The following is a 21,749-nucleotide window of genomic DNA, read 5'->3' as shown; positions in this document are numbered from 1 at the left end:
CACATATTCACACGGTCATCCAATCAATCGTTGTTTAGACGGCAATGAAGTATCATTGGTTGATCGCATATCACCAACGCGATCTCAGTTTTTTTGTAAACACATCCCAAGAGAGTCCAATAACGGTATGTTAAAGAGCACACCTCTGAAAATATTTTCACCATGGGTTCAATACTTTTTGGATCCATGCTGATTGGGTGAGAATTTAAACTACTACAACATCCGGTGCGTTTTTTGGGTAACTCAAGCTCTTCGTCCACAATGGGTATTAGTTAGTTACATTTATAAATACCATTTCTATTTTTTTATCAACACATTTTAAAGCATAAACAGATTAACGCTTAGATATGAATACATACCTTAATGATTCAGCTTTTACCCGACCTCAGCCAGGATCCGGGACCTTCAAAATCCCCAGCTAGAAGACTAGTCAGTTTTACGTACACTGGTTTTGAGATTAAAACAAGTCAAATCATAGAAAACTTTAATTTTTAACATATCTTATCAAATTAAAACATTTCCTTCGCTAAAACAAATCACTGTTAGTATATATCGTAGGTGTGTATGTATGTATGTATGCATGTGTGCAGGTATTATATTATTCAAATTAATTTTGTTATATCGCCCAATGAAGGAACATACAGATCAGGTATGTAACGTTGGTTCTCACTAGGATTTTGCAGTAGCTCATTCAGTTCATACTGACTATTAGGGCCAGTGCCAACGAGTAAGGTTTGGAAGCCGCAAATGTGGCCAAATAATATGTCAACTTTGCAGCTGTAAGAAAAAATATTACTAATTAAAAATAATGACACGCAGCTATAGAAGAATTAAAAGCATATTTTTACCAATCAAAACTATTATTTTAAAACAAACAGCATTTTAACTCCATAGTAGACAAGTTGAAACACATTTTATTATAAAGGGGCTTCGAAGCTTAGAACTTAGGTTTTTCAATTTTAAAAGCAGGTTTTAAATTGAGGGTTTGCAGTCAACCAGGTCATAATCTTAAAAAAATAAAATATATATTATATAAATGGTGCGTGCCACCCCTGCTAGATGTTTGACCGAGTTCCTTCTGCAATACGTCTTAATTCTTCCACAATGGATATGAGTTTTTATGAGAAGTTTTTTCCAAGGCAAATATGCTTTCGGAAGTTCTGCAATTGTTTGCCTAGGAGTGACCGCTTTTAGAATATACCTTTTCTATATTTGAGTGTTTCATGCCCACAATTGGTTTTGAATACAGGTTCTACTGAATGGTAATAAGGATAACATACAACGATTTCTACGAGGAGTATGCATATATATGTATACTAGGGCGGGCCGATTTAAAAATCGCTCATTGCTTTGTGAAAATCGTATTCAAGATGATTTTCACAGAGCAATGGGCGATTTTTTTGCCTCCCCACAAATCGACCCGGTTGTATACTAAGGTTCCAAGTTGGAAGAAAGGGCCACAACAAGATTTCTCCATTCGTGTCGCTTGTACACCAAAGCTCAGGCTCATGGAGCGGATTTCACGTTCTAAAAGTCGTCTCCTGGTATCTGCTGGTCTCTCTTGTCTACGGCTACCAGAAGGGCTCCAGTCAATGGCAGTTCTTGTTCGGTATCCGCTTACTGCTCATTCTTCTTCGTCTTCTTCTTCTTCCTCTTCTAACGTCACAGTCCCTGGTGAACCATTGCTTCCTTCACAGCTTCTTGCCATCGATCTCGATTTACAGCCACTTCCTAAGATTTTAATTTTCGCTCGCTGATGATATGTGTAAAGCATTCCAGGTTTGGGTTGAAGCAAACCAAATGCCGCTGATGTTTTTTTTATGCGATGTTTGATGCATTCACTTGAACTGCCTGATGCTGACTTTAAACTTCCCAGATATCAAAAAGACACATCTACTAGTTCCCCCATCAATTTAAAATTTGCGCGTAAATCACGTAGTAATGGGCACAGCTTTCGTTTTTGAGATGTTAAGCTTTAAGCCGCTGACTGTTCGATGTCAACGCGGAGAATATTTTCTCTTAAGTCTGCCTGCTCTTGTCTTATCTCAGGTTGCAACACCTTAAAAAAATCTTCTATTTATGATATGTATGTGCAATCATTTTGCACTCATCCAATTTTTCCACTCAGTGAAATTAGGGTTGGGTACGTAATGCTGTATGATACAATATTCTGTTTACAAAATGCTGTATACAAAATTCTGTATTTCAGAATTCTGTATTATAGAATTCTGTATACGAAATTCTGTATATCAAAATTCTGTAAAAAATATTTTGTATTGCCGAAATGCTGTATTGACAAAATTCTGTATTGACAAAATTTTGTATTGACAAAATTCTGTATTGACGAAATGCTGTAAGTAAATGATAAGAAATTCAACAAATTTTATGAAAAAAGTGCGCACTTTTTTTCTTCAGTTTCGATAGAATCCACAGTATTTTTGCGTGGAACTCTTTTTCGCGTGGGCGGCCTTCGGCCGCGCTTCAAAAAAATAATGCTCATCAGTCCAACTCCGGCTACGCAATCCACCGTATTTTTACGTAGAACTCCTTTTCGCGTGGGCGGCCTTCGGCCGCGCTTCAAAAAAATAACCCTCATTAGTCCGACTCCGGCTACGCAATCCACCGTATTTTTACGTAGAACTCCTTTTCGCGTGAGCGGCCTTCGGCCGCGCTTCAAAAAAATAACGCTCATCAGTCCAACTCCGGCTACGCAATCCACCGTATTTTTACGTAGAACTCTTTTTCGCGTGGGCGGCCTTCGGCCGCGCTTCAAAAAAATAACCCTCATCAGTCCGACTCCGGCTACGCAATCCACCGTATTTTTGCGTAGAACTCCTTTTCGCGTGGGCGGCCTTCGGCCGCGCTTCAAAAAAATAACCCTCATCAGTCTAACTCCGGCTACGCAATCCACCGTATTTTTGCGTAGAACTCCTTTTCGCGTGGGCGGCCTTCGGCCGCGCTTCAAAAAAATAACCCTCATCAGTCCAACTACAGCTACGCAATCCAGAATTTTGTTAATACAGAATTTCGTCAGTACAGAATTTCGTCAATACACAATTTTGTCAATACAGAATTTTTTTAAGACAGTACAGAATTTTGTTTTTACAGAATTTTGTAAATACAGAATTCTGTAAATACAGAATTTTGTCACTGCAGAATTTTGTTACGTTAATTTACAGTATTTCGTACGAAAAGAATTTTGATATACAGCATTTTGTAGGGATCCCGTGAAATTACCTTAACTAATACTTCAACTACATTTTCTGTGGCTGTGGCCACTTTTCGTACAGCGCGAAAGGATTTCTTGGCTCTAAATTTCATTAACGTCCTTTTTTGTCTCAATTAGACACCTCCCTATAATATTCTTCTGTCAACTTCCGCATCGACTTCCGGCTTTGCTTCCAGGCTTTTTTTTCATTGTGATCATTGCAGTACCGTTTATTTTGCTTTTGGTGATTCTGATGTGTAAATTATGGAATTCCATAAAGCAAGCCTTTGCTCACGGAATCTTTTTGTTTCCTATCTATAAAGATTTATAAGATAAATTGAACAAATTTTGAAGTTTTAACCACCTTGGTTCTTATTTACTTTTTACTGCTTCATCTCTATGTACTATAAACAAAAATCAGCTGGCACAGGGGGGACTATTTTAATGAGCGAATATTTTTTACAAGTGATTACTTCGTTCTTCATTTTCATTTGAATGACCCTGTCCAGTCTTGCACAGAGAACGTAAAATAAATAAATTTTAAATAAATTTACGTTCTCTGTCTCGCATAAACCAAAAGCTTGTTTAAGTTTGTATATTGCTGACTAAAATATAAGACCTGCTTTTAAAATTTGTTTTAACTAAACAACTACGTATCAAATGTTTAAAAATTGTTTTATATCGCTTAAATAAATCTACCTGTGAGCCTAAATAAATATTTTTTTAATGACCTTGGGAACACACACATTTCTTTTCATTTTCTACTCACACGTCTCCAATCATCAGCGTTCGCCCCGGCACCACTTTTCCAGACTTCATCAACTCCACACAAATCTCCGGATTTGGTTTGCCAAATTGCAGCGCCGCACGCCCAACGCTCGTCTCCAAAGCAGTCAAGAGTGCGCCAGTGCCCGGTATACGACACCCGGGATAACGGTGTACTGAATCTGTATTTGTAGTCATGAATAGACAGTCGGCATTCGAACCCAAATAATTGCAGGCCTTTAACATTTTAGCAAAAGTGAAATGCTCATCAAAACCCACAATGACGGCGCCAACTTCATCGCGCTGTTGACTGACGACCACTTGCTGTGCAATATAATCGTTTAATTTGCCCTGCAAAATATCTGGGCCGGGTCCGAAACTTTCTATACCCGCTTCAGTCAGTTCACAACGTATCGCTTCAGCACCAATAATATAGACTTTTTTGCGGAAATCACGCGCTTGCAGATACTGAACAATGTTGTGGATCGGCGCAATAATTCGAGTTTCGGGTATATCATAACCGATCGCGGTCGCTACCTTCCAGATATCGTGACGGGTCTTAATACCATTGTTGGTGACAAAGTAGACCTCTTTTCCGTATGATTTTAACAACCCAATAGCTTCGGGTACACCATCTATGGCGACACCCTCGTGCCAAAGCACACCTAGTTGTAAATAGAAGAAATTCTTATCACTGATAAGTTATCACAGAAACAAACAAAAGACGTCAATGCGACACAGCTATTTGCCTTGCTAGCGATTGTTATGAGCAGAGCTAAAAAGTGAACTCTCGCCCGCTCACCACCACTTCGTCGCTCTCAGCATTTCGCAATAAATTTTGTTAAGGCAACACGCTTCACTTTCTCTCCTTTTTATGAGCGCTTTGCGAAGTGTAAACAAAAAACAAAAACATTTAATAAATAAATTACTTCATCATCACTCACCATCGCAATCTGTGAGTATTGTATCGAAACTGTTGAGCCACTTTTTCGCATCGGTTTTTGTTAGCTCCAGCAAATTTTTCGGCTTTGTCTTGTACATTTTTCGCAAGTATGGCGATTAAGATATTTTTAAAATATTTATTTAGAAAAATTTATTTTATTGAAATGCAATTTTTTAACCACAAAGACTTTTCTCTAAGCTCCAGTATACTTTCAACGGCAGCAAAAAATAATTTAATAAATCAACTATTAGATACTCGATAACTATTGGAGAGCGTGAGAGCGAGAGAATTTTAATACATTTTTGCAAAAGCGCGTCGATCAAGTAGAAGGAAATCTGTTAATGGCGGAGAGCTCTGGAGTATCAGCTGATTACATGATGCAAAGAATAATGAGATGGCGCCCATCGTGGTCCCGTTACTTTGCGCTCAGCGAATTTGACAACTAGTTACGTGATTTTAGCTCCAGTATGGCCAGATTACCATTTTCGTAACTTGATTTAGCATTTTTTTTTTTGTTATTTTTATTATTTTTTGTCTCGGAGTTTTAGTTCTTTCTTCATGACATTTTTCTAGCTGTTCTAATTAAAATGTCATGTTTATAATTTTGTAAAATATACATTTTTTAATAATTATTTAAATAATTCACTCAGTTTTATTTAGCTTTACTTTTTTTTAACATCTGGTGGCATTGCCCGCGATTGCCGGTATTGTTGGTGTTCTTCTGCTTTCGGCAGTCAAATCTCTCTCTGGCTACTGCAGAGTTGCCTAGCTTTGGATATAAAAACGCACTAAATGCCCATTTAAAGAAAATAAAACACGAAATTTTATTGTGTTAAGTAAGAACTTTGTACGCGTGACAAATTGTCTGTAGAATGTGCGTTTTTTTTAAATAAATGTGTTATGCTTATGTACAATTTAATTTATGAGTTTTTTTTGTTAATCGAAATTCTTTTGTTAAGGGAACGACTTTTTTGCTATATTTGAAGTTATGTAACTAGATAAGGTACTCTTTTTGTAAAAATGTCAGTATGGTTTCTTTAGTATTTTCTGGTATTTTGTTGCTTATTTTTACTATGAATACACCTCTTGATGCTCTATGTTTCACTAAGGATTGATGACCGGAAGAAACGATTACACCTCTATGGTTTCAATTCGCATTCAATAAATTCAAAGGCTTTTTAAAATGTGTAAAAAGGTTTTCAATCTTAAGAAGAGTTGAGAGAGGGGCATTTAATATTTTTGCATAACCTTAAATGGAGCCAAAAATTAAATCTGCACTTTCAAATTATCAAATTTTAATTATAAGAGTAAAAAAATTTTCATTAGCACTAAAATCTTCTCAGAGTGGCCTTTTTTAAACTTCTTTTGTATAATAATACCGTTTTTTTCAAACTAAAGTCTCGGTAGCCTTAAATTAAAAACAAAAAGACACAAACACCAAACTTAAAAATTGTCGCATTTTCGGTATAAAAAAGCACTAAATTTATTGCGAAAAGCAAATGGTTGGCAATACTGCACAACTCTGCAACTCGTCACGTACGCTCTGATGGGCGCAATCTTCTTTCTATCATTCTTGAGTTGATTAGTCTGCAGAGAAGGAAATAACATGTGTACATACATATGTATGTATATTTGCATACTTTTATTAGGTGGACTAAAAAGCTTTCAACGCTTTAATTCGACGGTGGAATATAGAATGGTTATAACTATCATCATACATAAATAAAATGATTTCAAATAGTTTTCTGACTAATATTCAATACCTGGGCAATGGAATATGTACCGAAGTGATCACAATAATACTTGAGGCTAGGGTTTCTCTCCCGGGATTTCCCGTTCCCGATATCCCGGGTAATCCGCAAAAATATCTATTCCCGATTTCCCGAAAAAAAACGTAAATTCCCGGGATTATTTAACATTTATTATCATTTAAAATGAAAAATTCAAATTACTTTTTTTATTTAAAAATATTCAAAAACAAAGTAAGCTAAGCAAGCATTGACTTTCTTGTTTTCGTGATTATACAGCTGTGCAACACAAATATTTGAAAAGTCATAGCGTTTGGGTGTCTTTACTTTTTTTATTTAAAAATATTCAAAAACAAAGTAAGCTAAGCAAGCATTGACTTTCTTGTTTTCGTGATTATACAGCTGTGCAACACAAATATTTGAAAAGTCATAGCGTTTGGGTGTCTTTACTTTTTATATTTTAAAAAGTTATATATTAAAAGTGGTTAAAAGATTTCTTTGTGAATTAAAGTAAGTTTAATTGAATTTAAAAAAAAATAGAGTATTATTCCACTGATATTTTAAATATTAAAATTAAAGGGTTATTAAAAAATACGAATGTCGTCAGAAAGAAATTGGAGATTTTATTTTACCATTGATTCTACTAATAAGGACAAAGCAAAATGCAATAAATGTAATCAAGTGATTATGAGAAAGGGAGGTTCCACAAGTGGAATAAATCGTCATATGCAAATCCAACATGGAATAGATTTGGTTACCAAGAACAATAAATTCGACGCTCCAAGTACTTCATCGCCGGACAAATCTGATAAATCAATTTCAGGAAATCAAAATTCCATTTTAAAATATGTAAAGAAACAATCATTGGAAGAAATTCTTGCAAAACTAGCAGCTGTAGATGGAATTTCCATCAATGTTATTTCGAAAAGTACGTTCATTCGTGAATCTATTTGTGCGAAAGGATATTTTCTTCCTAAAAATCCTTCACACATAATGAATCTTATATTCAACTATTATGCCGAAGTTAAATCAAAACTTAAATATAGATTTTCAACTATTCTAAATGCAAATCAAAAATTTTGCTTAACTGTAGATGAGTGGACAAGCAGCCGTAATCGTAGATACATGAATATCAATGTTATGTCCAATGGTGGGATATTTGAAAATTTGGGATTAATAAGAATTGAAGGAAGTTGTGGAGCTGAAAAAACATTAGATTTAGTTAATGAGCGGTTAAAGGAATTTAACTTGAATTTATCTACAGATATTATTGCAATCATAACCGATGGAGCAGCCGTTATGGTGAAATTTGGAAAGTTAGCTCCTGCCTTCCATTTACAATGCTACACACATGGGATTCATTTGGCTGTTCTGGATACCCTTTTTGGTTCTACTAAGACAGAATTATTATTGCAAAAAAATCAGCAGCACCAAGTAGACCAATTATTAGATTCAGATGATGATAGCGACATTGATAATTATGATTGTCTTGACAAAGACGAAAATACAACATTTGAAGGGATGTCATATGAACATGATACAAATATAAGTGACCTTAAATTCAAAGATCTAAAACCTCATATCCAGGATGCAATAAAACAAATCCGCAAGATAGCATCATTTTTCAGAAAATCGCCAGTACGTAACACAATTCTTCAGCAAAATGTCAAATTAGAATATGGTAAAGAATTAAACCTATCATTAGACTGACAAGGTGGAATAGCTTATTAGATATGTTGGAAAGATTTGAGCAAATAAGAATTCCGATTAAAAAAAGTCTATGCGAAGTTAATGCTACACATCTACTTGAAAAGGAAGATCAGCTGTTCCAAATTGTAAGCACGTTAATTACTTGTTTACGTCCAGTAAAATTAGCGTCCGATGCATTATGTCGACGTGATATGGATTTAATAAAGAGTGAGGGAATACTATCGTTCCTAATAGAAACGTTAAATGCGTTAGATAATTCAATATCTCGAGAATTATTACAAAATTTTAAATTCCGTATGACAACTCGAAGATCCAAAATTTTAATTTCATTGGTAAAGTACCTAAATAATTCAAGTGTATTGTACTCCAATCAAGATGATATGTTTTTTGAAATGTCGTCGAAGTCTGAAATGGTTAAATTATCTAAAGAATTGTTACACCGCCTATTTCCAGTTAATATCCTTGAAGACACCACTGTACTTGAAAATGAAGAAAGCGTATTGATTTCCGAAACGGAAAACAATATAGAAGCAGAAATGCCCGCGAATGTTTTGAAACGAAAGCTTGAAAGTGCTATAAATAGTATGAGCGCCAAAAAACAAAGTACTGGAGATACAGAATATAAGACTATATTAAAAGAATTTAATTTATTTGAAGCTAGTGGAAAGTTAACCAAAAATTTGAAAATGCTCTTAGATGCTCTTCTTTGCATTAAACCAACTTCAGTGGAAAGTGAAAGAGTATTTTCGACTGCTGGCCTTTTTGTCACCAAAATTAGGACAAGACTCAACGACAATTCAGTTAATGCGCTAGTTTGTTTCAGAACTCATTTTAAAAACTCTTCTAATAAATAACTTTTTTTTTTGTTTTATGAATTTGAATAAATATGAATTTTTTTGTTTTGAGAATATGAATAAAATATGTGAAAATGAATTTTTTAATTGTTTTTAAATTACTAAATTTATTTTAATTAGTAAATATAAAAACTCGATTTTCCCGGGAATCCCGGGAATATTTTCGAAATATTCTCGTTTCCCGGGAATCATTATGTGACGGGAAATGAGAAACCCTACTTGAGGCAGTGCGACATTTTGCAAAGCTTTGAGTATCTATTTAGTTTTATTTTTTTTTAATTTTTTTTTTACAAAAATATTTGTCATACTCAACAACAACCATATAACCTAAAGTTTCAAACTTTGTACACAGTAACATTCTCATCGATTTTCTCCCACAGAAATGATGGACATTTAACCTACTAGTGTAGGTTAGCCCTACATCTTATCCCTCCTGAAACCAATGTGTACTTTTCAAAAATTTGGTAAGATCCTTAATTTCGACAGAGCGGAGATCTTCTAATTCATTAAAGAATTGTCCGCCCAAAATGGCGAGTCTGCGGATAGAGCAGGATAGTGACACAGTAGGTGGGGGATCGTCTCTTCCTCTTCCTCATCTAGACAGCTTCTGCAGAAGTCATGTGTTTACACACCCATTCTCTGGGCATGCCTCCCGATTAGTCAATGCCCCTTAGTAACTGAAATCAGTGTATTAAGACTGTGCTTATCTCTTCTTAGTACGAATTCCGTGCGTTTAGCATTGAGAGACGGCCACAGCTGTCGGGCGATTTTGCAAGTGGCTTCATTACGTCATCTTTTATTCGCAAGGGTATACCTATATCATTGTCTATGTACTCATTAGTCAATTTGGTACCGATTTTCGCTAGTTCAAGAGCTCTGCAGTTCCCCTCAATGTCACAGGAACCAATGTTAGTATTAGGTGAAACGACTCAGCCATCTCGTTAAAAGATGCGGGGCATTTCATGGCTACCTTGGAGGTTGTCGACTGTGAGGGATTTTATCGCCGCCTGGCTATCAGTGAAAACGTAGATATCATCTCCAGGTATCGCATCGCACTGTACCAGTGCCACGACTTTCATTATTGCCATCAGTTCAGCCTGAAAGACACTACAGAGGTCGGGAAGCCGAAAACTGAAGGAGATCCCCGCCCACCCTGCCATCGAGCTTTAAACCATCTGCGTATTCACTCTTCTAGCGGAAAAAATTCAGACCTTTTTACTTCACCTAATATTTATGCATGCACCCTGCAGGAAAAGCCTGACCAAGAGAGGAGCATTGGCTTAAAACCTCAACTAAAAACATCAAGTTCTTTGTTGTTCTTTTGGCATCCAATATTAACTTTCATACTTTCTTTGTGTAAATTTTACACATTTTTGAACTTCAAATTCATATTTCTCTGTTACAACTTTGTTAAATTCAGCTCTAATTTTGGCTCAGAATGAAAAATCAGATACGAGCTTTGTGATTTTGGTGTCTGCGAATGTGACAAAAATATACAAACTCTACAAAATTTTTCTTAGTACACGGCTTCCCAATATATGGTCCATTGGAGTAATAGTTAAAGAATAAAATTTTTTTGACGCCGATTTAACTTTTTCTTCAACTAAAGGCTTCATTTCTACTCGAATCTCTCTCTTTACAAAATCCTAGTCTTATACACGTAATTTTACAATGTAATCCAAGGATTTTATTTATTATTATTATGATTATTTGCTATCGTGTCGGCTAGGGGCGCAAAGTGCCGATATATTCCACTGGGGTCGATTTGCAGCTGTGCACTTTATCTGCGGCCCAGTGAGCGAGTCGTCAGATGTCGTTAATTTTTCATACAAGCTTCGTCTCCTTGTTCCTTTCAGCCGTCCTCTTCGGCGTGAGCCTTGCGGATTCCAGTCAAGGGGCATTCTGCTGATGTCAATCGCAGGTTTACGGATTGTAAGGCCTATCCATTTCCAATTTCGTTCGCGTATTTCAATCTCAACCGGCCTTTGTTCGTTTCGAGTGAGGAGCTCGTGATTAAAAATCCAGTTTTCTGATCACCATATGTGCATTATAGATCTGACACAGCGGTTTATAAAAGTTTGAAACTTTTCTTTTGTTAGAACTAAATTTGTTTACACTTTCGATGAGTTGTCCGTACACTGAGAATGCGCCAGATCGAGTGCCATTAATGGCCATAGACTTCGTCTTCGATATAACTGAAACTTTTACAGGCATCTGATGAGGTACGATGCTTACTAGAAACTAACCGTTTACGATGCAACGAACGTTGTCTCTTCGATCTTCTAAGGACTTATTGAATAACCCTCGTACAAAACCTTATCATGCTTACTCCAATGCATACCGATTACTCGAATTATTTTGATGTAAACACCTGTAATTTGTTTTTCTGAACTTGAAATCGATTGAGACATCGCAGACTCGCCAGACGATAAGGACATGGCAGATAATTACGTATGTATATTTTGCCTAGAATAACATGTGACTTATTAATTGTTTATTTTGCTTCATTGTTATATTTTTTCGAAAAATAAAGTAAAAAGATGATATCTCTTTAACAATACTAATTTATTTATTAAATGCCTGTACTGATTAATATTTTAATATTTTTTACAATGTACGTACAGTAGATTAGATGACTTCGAGGTTTGCACTTCGACCTCATGGTATTTGGTGCCCTCTACCCATCACAGTACCTCATCCGGACCCAGTTCCCTTATTAAACTCAGGATGGAGCTGGGTTGAATTGAGCGTAAGTGCCTTTTTTTCAGGCTGCAGTTGGCCGAGATGTCTCAACCTTCTCTAGAAGGTGCATTCGAATCTCCTGGGATTGGTCGCAGAAATTACAAGATTCAGTGGACCAAATCCCGATCATGTACAGATGACTACGCAGTGACCTGTGAGAATACCCGTAAGCATTTCTCAGTTTATCCTTGGAGAGAGTTATGACTTTTTAAAACCTCTTTCGATTGTACCCTCCAAGTAAGGAATTCGCCTGGCATAACCCCCTAGTTTGGTGCAGGCTAACCTCCCTCAGCCTTAGCTCTTCAAACCTAAGCTTCTCCTTGATCGAGTGTTAACCCAGGAAGGGCTCAGGTTGCAGCCTCTCTCGCCAATGCGTCCTCTACTTCGCTTCCAGTTCCCTGACTCCTGTGACCCAAATTAGCCGGATGCGATTGTGCATTTTTAGTAGATTCAATTTCTCGATACACTCAAAGAGCAGTAAGGATTTAATCTCACAGGATGACAAAGGCTTCAGTGCCGCGTGGCTGTCGTTCAGAATTGCAATTGGCTCATTCCGGAAATTTCTGTCTATGTTCATCTCTGCACATGAACAGATGGCATACCCTTCCACTTGGAAGATACTTGTAAAACTGCCCATTGGCATAAGTCGATTGGTCCTGGGGCCGTAAACTGAAAACTGAAGGAGATCCCCGCCCACCCTGTCATCGAGCTTTAAACCATCTGCGTATACATGGATGGACTCGGCCTGTCTTACCACGTTCCGTTCCCACTCTTCCCTCGAGGGTAGGAGGGTCACGCACGTTGTAGTGGCAAGTATATGCGGGACACTCCATACGCGGATAGTCCATAAAGTGCAAAACTTTGAGTTTTATCATTTAAATTGTTGTACAACTAAAAAATTTAAATGAAAAATAAAAAATAGCCAAAACTTTACAAAACGTCGCTTTGCTATTATTGTGAGCGCCGCTCAAATGCCCGTCAGACTCGTTGATATGTATTTCCAATTTTATCATCCATTTATTAACGATAATGCAAAACGAAATTTTTCCGCTTGATCGTAGTAATATTGAAGAATTTATGAAATTCTCGTTTTTACCTTTATTTGGGAAAACTGTAGCATCTAACTGGCAACACCTTTAAAACGGCCTATACTTATCGTATGAGCCCATGCAATGTACACATATACAAGTATTTCGTGAGATTTGGCTCACTAAAGAATCTAGCGGAAAAAATTCAGACCTTTTTACTTCACCTAATATTTATGCATACACCCTGCAGGAAAAGCCTGACCAAGAGAGGAGCATTGGCTTAAAACCTCAACTAAAAACTTGTGTAAATTTTACACATTTTTGAACTTCAAATTCATATTTCTCTGTTACAACTTTGTTAAATTCAGCTCTAATTTTGGCTCAGAATGAAAAATCAGATACGAGCTTTGTGATTTTGGTGTCTGCAAATGTGACAAAAATATACAAACTCTACAAAATTTTTCTTAGTACACGGCTTCCCAATATATGGTCCATTGGAGTAATAGTTAAAGAATAAAATTTTTTTGACGCCGATTTAACTTTTTCTTCAACTAAAGGCTTCATTTCTACTCGAATCTTTCTCTTTACAAAATCCTAGTCTTATACACGTAATTTTACAATGTAATCCAAGGATTTTATTTATTATTATTATGATTATTTGCTATCGTGTCGGCTAGGGGCGCAAAGTGCCGATATATTCCACAGGGGTCGATTTGCAGCTGTGCACTTTATCTGCGGCCCAGTGAGCGAGTCGTCAGATGTCGTTAATTTTTCATACAAGCTTCGTCTCCTTGTTCCTTTCAGCCGTCCTCTTCGGCGTGAGCCTTGCGGATTCCAGTCAAGGGGCATTCTGCTGATGTCAATCGCAGGTTTACGGATTGTAAGGCCTATCCATTTCCAATTTCGTTCGCGTATTTCAATCTCAACCGGCCTTTGTTCGTTTCGAGTGAGGAGCTCGTGATTAAAAATCCAGTTTTCTAATCACCATATGTGCATTATAGCTCTGAAATAGCGGTTTATAAAAGTTGGAAACTTTTCTTTTATTAGAACTAAATTTGTTTACGCTTTCGATGGCTTTTGTCCGTACACTGTGAATGCGCCAGTTCGAGTGCCATTAACGGCCATAGTCTTCGTCTTCTCAATGTTAATACTCGTATGCAACCCAACGTGATCTGCGCTGTTGTGACAGTAGAGCATTGTTATTCAAAGTCGATGCGGGACAGTGGCAGAGATAATGTTCGACGCTCCACACCTCTTTCTCAGCAATGTAACTGCCAATGAATATGACGCTCAAGAGCGGAAAAGGTATATACGCTTAGCCCAACCCAGCTTTATCTTAATTTAATAAGGGACCGGTATTTCGATGAGATACTGTGAGTAGAGGGCACAAAAGACTATGACGTGGAATTGAAAACCTCAAATTTTACTCATTCATTCATGTAACTGCCAAAACTCAAGCGAGGGACAGTAAAAAAAAGGTAAGTATTTAGGCGACGACTTCCTCGTTTGATGTAAGCCGTTGTCCATTCATCGATATAACTGAAACTTTTACAGCATCTGGTGGGGAACGATGCTTACTAGAAACTAACCGTTTTCGATGCAACGAGCGTTTTCCCTTCGATTTTCTAAGGACTTATTGAATGATCCTCGTACAAAACCTTATCATGCTTACTCCAATGCATACCGATTACTCGAATTATTTTGATGTAAACACCTGTAATTTGTTTTTCTGAACTTGAAATCGATTGAGACATCGCAGACTCGCCAGACGATAAGGACATGGCAGATAATTACGTATGTATATTTTGCCTAGAATAACATGTGACTTATTAATTGCCTATTTTGTTTCATTGTTATATTTTTTCGAAAAATAAAGTAAAAAGATGATATCTCTTTAACAATACTAATTTATTTATTAAATGCCTATACTGATTAATATTTTAATATTTTTTACAATGTACGTACATTAGATTAGATGACTTCGAGGTTTGCACTTCGACCTCATGGTATTTGGTGCCCTCTACCCATCACAGTACCTCATCCGGACCCAGTTCCCTTATCAAACTCAGGATGGAGCTGGGTTGAATTGAGCGTAAGTGCCTTTTTTTCTGGCTGCAGTTGGCCGAGATGTCTCAACCTTCTCTAGAAGGTGCATTCGAATATCCTGGGACTGGTCGCAGAAATTACAAGATTCAGTGGACCAAATCCCGATCATGTACAGATGACTACGCAGTGACCTGCGAGAATACCCGTGAGCATTTCTCAGTTTATCCTTGGAGAGAGTTATGACTTTTTAAAACCTCTTTCGAATGTACCCTCCAAGTAAGGAATTCGCCTGGCATAACCCCTAGTTTGGTGCAGGCTAACCTTCCTCAGCCTTAGCTCTTCAAACCTAAGCTTCTCCTTGATCGAGTGTTAACTCAGGAAGGGCTCAGGTTGCAGCCTCTCTCGCCAATGCGTCCTCTACTTCGCTTCCAGTTCCCTGACTCCTGTGACCCAAATTAGCCGGATGCGATTGTGCATTTTTAGTAGATTCAATTTCTCGATACACTCAAAGAGCAGTAAGGATTTAATCTCACAGGATGACAAAGGCTTCAGTGCCGCGTGGCTGTCGTTCAGAATTGCAATTGGCTCATTCCGGAAATTTCTGTCTATGTTCATCTCTGCACATGAACAGATGGCATACCCTTCCACTTGGAAGATACTTGTAAAACTGCCCATTGGCATAAGTCGTTTGGTTCTGGGGCCGTAAATTCCAGCGCCTACGCCTTCTGGGGTCTTGGAACCAACTGTCTACCAGTGCAGGGTACACTCCAGGAGTTTCCTTTCAAATGTAGGTCTACTTCAGTTTAACTTATGGTTCAGTTCCATTCTGATCTTCTTTTCGAATCCGATCACCTTAGAGATATCATTTCATGGGCAGCTGGCTGAGTGAGAGCTGCAGCTTTAGCACCTCCATGTTTTTAGATGCCATCATTTTTCCTCTACCGAAGCCTTCAAAATGCCCGATGTCCAAGCGACCGTTCCATATGCCAACGTTGGTCTTATTATCGTGATGTACATCCATCTCAGGATTCGTGTACGAAAGGCCCAAGATTTTCTTGCAGGCTGATCATGAAAGCCTTTGTTGCTTTAGACAAGATTGCGTCAGCTTGCCTTTTCCAGGTAAGCTTGACATCCATTCGCTGACCAAATCGATAGCAGCCCGTTCCCACGAGAGTCGGTTCTACGTAACCGGAACGACCCGGATTTATATCGGGCCAAGGACTGTCACTTCAACAGCATTCCTCGTATATGCATTCCTCGTATTTGTATGCTGCTACAACAACATTAACATAGTGGCCCCGTCTATGCTGTTCTCTTTCATTCCTGGTAAGGTTCTTTTCCTGGTGAAAGGAACGATGGCTGTTTTGGACGGGTTCATGTCCAGACCTATCCCAGCACACCATTTTTTCAGGCTTAAAGCTCTTAGCAGTATATCGGAAAGAGTGTTTTTGAATCTGATTCTCCCTATATTTACATTTGCTTATGCTTGACAGCGGCTTCCGTTGTTTGTCAGCAAGTGAAGCAGGTCGTCTACTACTAGGCTCGACAGGTGGTGATAAGATTCCACCACCTTTGAGATTCGCCTTGAGCAAAGAATTTGCTTAAATTTTGTGCTTTGAAGGGGATTTCGTCTGCCGAATCATTGAAAATGTTGCAGAAAGCCTATGGCGAGTGTGCTTTATCAAAACCATAGGTCTACGTGGTATACGGCTTTTGCAGAGGGGCGAGAAGCCGTGGAAGATTTGCCACGATCTGGTCGCCCATCCACGTCTTCAACGGATGAAAACGTCGACAAAGTCAAGGAAATGATGCTGGAAAACCATCTTTTACGTTTGAAGAGGGTAGCTCGTGACCTTAGCGTGTCTCACGAATCAATTCGCAACATTTTTCACCATCACTTGGGCATGAGACGCGTGGCTGCTCGACTCGTTCTAAGAGAGTTTAATTTCTTTCAAAAAAAGAAGCGGAAGAAGGTGGCTGAAGACATGCTTGAGCAAGTGAATTCGGGCCTAACGTTTATCCAGCGCATCATAACAGGTGATGAGACGTGGGAATATGAGTTGGACAAGCAAACCAGCCAACAGGCGGCTGAATGGCGCTATCCACATAAGCCGAAACTCGAAAAAATCATGCTACTCGTTTTCTTTGATTCTTAAAGGTGTTGTGCACTCGGAATTCGTTCCAAATAATTCTACGGTAAATAAAGAATATTATTTGGAAGTTATGCGATGTTTGGGAGAAAATGTGCGAAGGAAACGGCCCAATTTATGGAAAGAAAGCTCATGATAACGCATCATCTCACAAGGCTCATATTGTGAACACTTTTTTGACCAAAAACTCGACAAATATCATCGAACAATCACCGTATTCACCGGATTTAGCCGCCTGTGACTTTTTCCTTTTCCCAAAACTTAAATTGCCACTTCGCGGACGCCGTTTTGAGACGAGAGGGGCTATTAAGGAGAATTCGCTGAAGGAGTTGAAGAAGATCTCTTGAAACCCGTTTAAAAGGTGATTTAATGACTGGACTAATCGTTGGCGTTTGGCGTTTTTGGAGCCTATTTTGAAGGCGGCAAAATAAATTTTGTGGATTAAACAATTATTTTGCGTTTTAATGAAAGAATCCCGGTACTTTTATGACAGAATGTATATGTAATTTTTTTTTAATATTGTAATAGGAAAAGTCTGTAGTAGGACTGTATGTCGAGGAACATATCGAATCTGCTGGGAATATATCGAAAAATAAATTGATCCGCCCTAATGTACACACATAAATATATCCATTCTTAAAATGAATTCCAACAAATTCCGAAACTGCAAAAATACAATAAAAATATTGAGCCTTTTTTAATGTACGGATTTCAGTGTTCACTACTGTATTTTGTATATACAAATATACATATTTATGTATGCCATCATAGCTGCTAAAATGCAGTCAATGCATAATGAAAAACATCGAAAATTCCATATGTTATTCCAGCTTAATCTGCTTTATTTTTCGAATTGTATACTTATTTATATAAATTAAAAACAATCATATTTTATTTACTATAGTCATATTTTACGCTAAGATCCTATAAATCGATCAAACGCTTCGTACTTGAAGTTACATAAATGCCAGCAAATCACTTAATCTCGGCAAGAAGACATCGGGTATTAGTTTCTTGTCCTCAGGACTATGCGATTTTTGCCAGATATCCACATCTTTCAACTGATGTACACCGGTACCGACGAGCATAGTCTGGAAACCACATTTGTGACCCAGCAGTATGTCACTGCTGCAACTAAAATGCGAGAGAAAATAGGTTAGCAAAATCAACAAAAAATCTCACCACTTCACATCACAACCCACCAATCGCCTATAATGAGTGTACGCGCCGGTTCTATCCGCCCATCCTCTATCAACCACTCACAAATACTCCTATTCGGCTTGCCAATCACAATGGGATCTCGCCCCGAAAATGTCTGCACAGTACGCACAATGCTGCCGGCGTCGGGTATCACCATACCAGGCATGGGGAAGCGTTCATCTGTATTTGTGGCAATGAACAAACACTTTGGATCATCCAAATATACTGCGGCTTTGATCATTTTACAAAAACTAAAGTGCACATCAAACCCAACAACCACAGCGCCAATATCAGGATCTTTACGAAAACCAGATGCCAAGTATTCGCCCAGTCTACTGGGCATCACATCTGGACCCACGCCAGTATGCTTGATGCCTACAGCGTCCAGCTCTGAGGCTAAGCCTGCAGCGCCGATCACGTAAACTTTTCGCTGGAAATTGCGCGCTTTCAGATAGGCGGCTGTCGAATGTGCCGAAGAGATAATTTGTTCGGTGGTGATATCGAAGCCCATGCTGCGCGATCTCTCGAGCAACTGTTGACGTGTTTTCGTTGAATTGTTGGTGCAAAGAAAAATATTTTTGCCCAACGCTTTGAGGTGACGCATAGTTTCCACAGCGCCGTCGATCACCTTGTCGCTCAGCCAAATGACGCCTGAAGGGAGAAAAGTTGAAAAATAATAGAAAATAACATAATTCGTGACATGGAGTTAAAAGTGGGTAAGAATACATTTCCTGATGTCTCTGGTAGTGCATATTATATAAAGTGTGCCAGGCAGTACTTTTCAAGTTTTGCCTATTCTCATTTACGATTTGTTTTTTTAATATCTTTATGAAAAAAAAAATATATATATCTTTATGCAAAAAAAAAATTAATAAAATAAAAAAAACACATTTACATATCAGGTGTTTTCATTTTTAGCCTTTAGTTCCCATTATCGATACCAATAATTATGGTTTGACTGCTGAGAATGGCAAATGTGTTGACATTTCTGTTCCTACGACAGTCGGTTCGACGCGGATTTATATCCGGCTAAGGTCTGCCACTTCAACAGCATTCCCTGAATATGTGTGAGGAATGTTTATGCTGCTAGAACAACAACAACAACATTTGTGCTCAGTAAGGTTTGGCAAGTCGTCATGAATCGTTTAATCTCAGAACGAGGCGTTGTTCTGGAATTGTGAATATTTACTTTGAAAAATAAATCTATTCACGAAGTTCATAAAGCGAGGTGTTGAAAAAAAAACCCTGAAATATCAACTTGTTGTAGTTCTTGTTGTAGCAGCAATACTAAACCCTGTCAACGTGGTGTAAATCACCGGTCATCTTCGTCTAACTCATCCAAAAGGTAGGCCCAGGAAACTTGCTGTTTCGACAGGTTGGGTCTAAAGGGAGAGGAGTGTCGACTTGCCGTCATTCTCAACTTTCCTGACCTTTGTCCTTCGACTACGTGGAAAATTTTATGTAAGGATCTTGGCTTACGTGCCCATAAAATACGGCACGAGCAAGAATTAAAGCCAAATGACCCTCGTTTGCATTTCTGCTAATTGAGCTCATTTAGATTTATGGGAAAAAGTAGTCAAAAATTGGACTGATGAAATGAACCATAACTCGTAGCCGTGACGAATATATGCTGGATTAATATTCAAAAATAATGAATATTATCTACTAAATTACAATAAAAAAATCATTGCAACATATTATTATTTATTTTGTATTAATATTTTGAGTAACTAATTTTGCTCGAAAGCTGAATAGGTAATGTTTTTAAATCTTTTTTACTTTTTTTTTATTTTTTTATTTTTTGTTTTTTTTCATATTTCCGATTTGTATTACCATTTTAAGTTCTCAAGCTCTTAAACAACACACGCTATTTAAAAAGCAGTGTAGAGCATTTTTTTTTTTTGATTAATTTTTTGAGTAACTCATTTTTTTTTTAATTTTGTTTTAAATCTTTTTTTTTATTTTTTTTTTTTTTATTTTACATTGAAAAAAAAAACATTCACTAAGCGGGTTAAATACTCTTTGAAAAATTAGGAGTTTTGAAATTTTTTTTTAAATTTTAAATTAAAAAATAAATAAAAAAAACATTCACTAAGCAGGTTAAATATTTTTTGCTCGAAAGCTGAATAGGTAATGTTTTTAAATCTTTTTTACTTTTTTTTTATTTTTTTATTTTTTGTTTTTTTTTCATATTTCCGATTTGTATTACCATTTTAAGTTCTCAAGCTCTTAAACAACACACGCTATTTAAAAAGCAGTGTAGAGCATTTTTTTTTTTGATTAATTTTTTGAGTAACTCATTTTTTTTTTAATTTTGTTTTAAATCTTTTTTTTTATTTATTTTTTATTTATTTTACATTGAAAAAAAAAACATTCACTAAGCGGGTTAAATACTCTTTGAAAAATTAGGAGTTTTGAAATTTTTTTTTAAATTTTAAATTAAAAAATAAATAAAAAAAACATTCACTAAGCAGGTTAAATATTTTTTGAAAACTGAAGTGAAAATGTGACTGTACTGTACAACTACCAAGTCAGCGTACTGAAAATGAAATCTACCAAATTGCAATAAAAAAAGTTATTGCAACATATTTCCGATTTGTATTTTTTTTTTTAATTCTCAAGCTCTTAAAAAACACCCGCAGTGTAGAGCATTTTTTATTTATTTTGTATTAGTTTTTTGAGTAACTCATTTTGCTTGAAAATTTTGAATAGGTACTGTTTTTAAAGCTAAAAATAAAAATAAAATCTATTTTTTTTTATTTCTTTTTTTATTTATTTTTTTATTTTTTATTTACTTATTTATTTCATTTTAAACTAAAGAAAAAAAATATTCACTAAGCGGGTTAAATATTTTTTGAAAACTGAAGTAAAGTGAAAATATAACTGTATAACTGCCACGTCAGCGCACTGAAAATGAATGTCATTGCTACCTGCCACACTTTATATAACTACGCTATGATATCTAGAAATATTTTTTTACTGCACGTACCATCGCAATCACTGATAATTGTGTCAAAGCTGTCCAACCATTTTCTGACTGTTTCCGGTGACTCCGAGAGGAGGTTTCTACAAATACCTTTGGGCATATTTTCAATCAGTTGCCGGTCGACTGGTCTGCCAATGCACTTATGCCAATAATAACTGTTTTCGTTATAGGTATGTTTCACATTCACTGTTTTATTCCCTGCCAACGCTGCATTTGTTGTGACGGCCATCTTCGTCTACGTCTCAAACTAATCTGAACCTATGAAATTTGCTGGGGAGTTAATTTATATATGTTTACAGTCTGGTTTTATAATGCCCTTTTCACCCTTTTCGATCCGATTGGCGATAAACGGGTTCGGTATCACCAGGA

General features: G+C 36.9%; 2 protein-coding genes across 2 annotated transcripts; both read right to left on the bottom strand.

Moving 5' to 3' along the window:
- Positions 1 to 477: 477 nt before the first annotated feature.
- On the bottom strand, positions 478 to 5,706 carry LOC128862066 (glycerol-3-phosphate phosphatase-like). Its single transcript, XM_054100473.1, has 3 exons — positions 4,918 to 5,706; positions 3,978 to 4,638; positions 478 to 777 (listed from the first exon to the last, which is right to left on the bottom strand). The coding sequence occupies exons 1-3, from the start codon at positions 5,012 to 5,014 to the stop codon at positions 603 to 605; spliced, it is 933 nt and encodes a 310-aa protein (XP_053956448.1). The 5' UTR covers positions 5,015 to 5,706; the 3' UTR covers positions 478 to 602.
- A 12,300-nt stretch (positions 5,707 to 18,006) lies between these two features.
- Positions 18,007 to 21,658, bottom strand: LOC128860188 (glycerol-3-phosphate phosphatase-like). Its single transcript, XM_054097500.1, has 3 exons — positions 21,384 to 21,658; positions 18,397 to 19,045; positions 18,007 to 18,328 (listed from the first exon to the last, which is right to left on the bottom strand). The coding sequence occupies exons 1-3, from the start codon at positions 21,607 to 21,609 to the stop codon at positions 18,151 to 18,153; spliced, it is 1,053 nt and encodes a 350-aa protein (XP_053953475.1). The 5' UTR covers positions 21,610 to 21,658; the 3' UTR covers positions 18,007 to 18,150.
- Positions 21,659 to 21,749: the final 91 nt, after the last annotated feature.

This window comes from Anastrepha ludens, chromosome 4 (assembly GCF_028408465.1).
Source record: "Anastrepha ludens isolate Willacy chromosome 4, idAnaLude1.1, whole genome shotgun sequence".
Classification (NCBI taxonomy): Eukaryota; Metazoa; Arthropoda; class Insecta; order Diptera; family Tephritidae; genus Anastrepha; species Anastrepha ludens.
The sequence above is the reverse complement of the archived record's forward strand: the minus strand, read 5'-3'. Positions and strand labels throughout refer to the sequence as shown.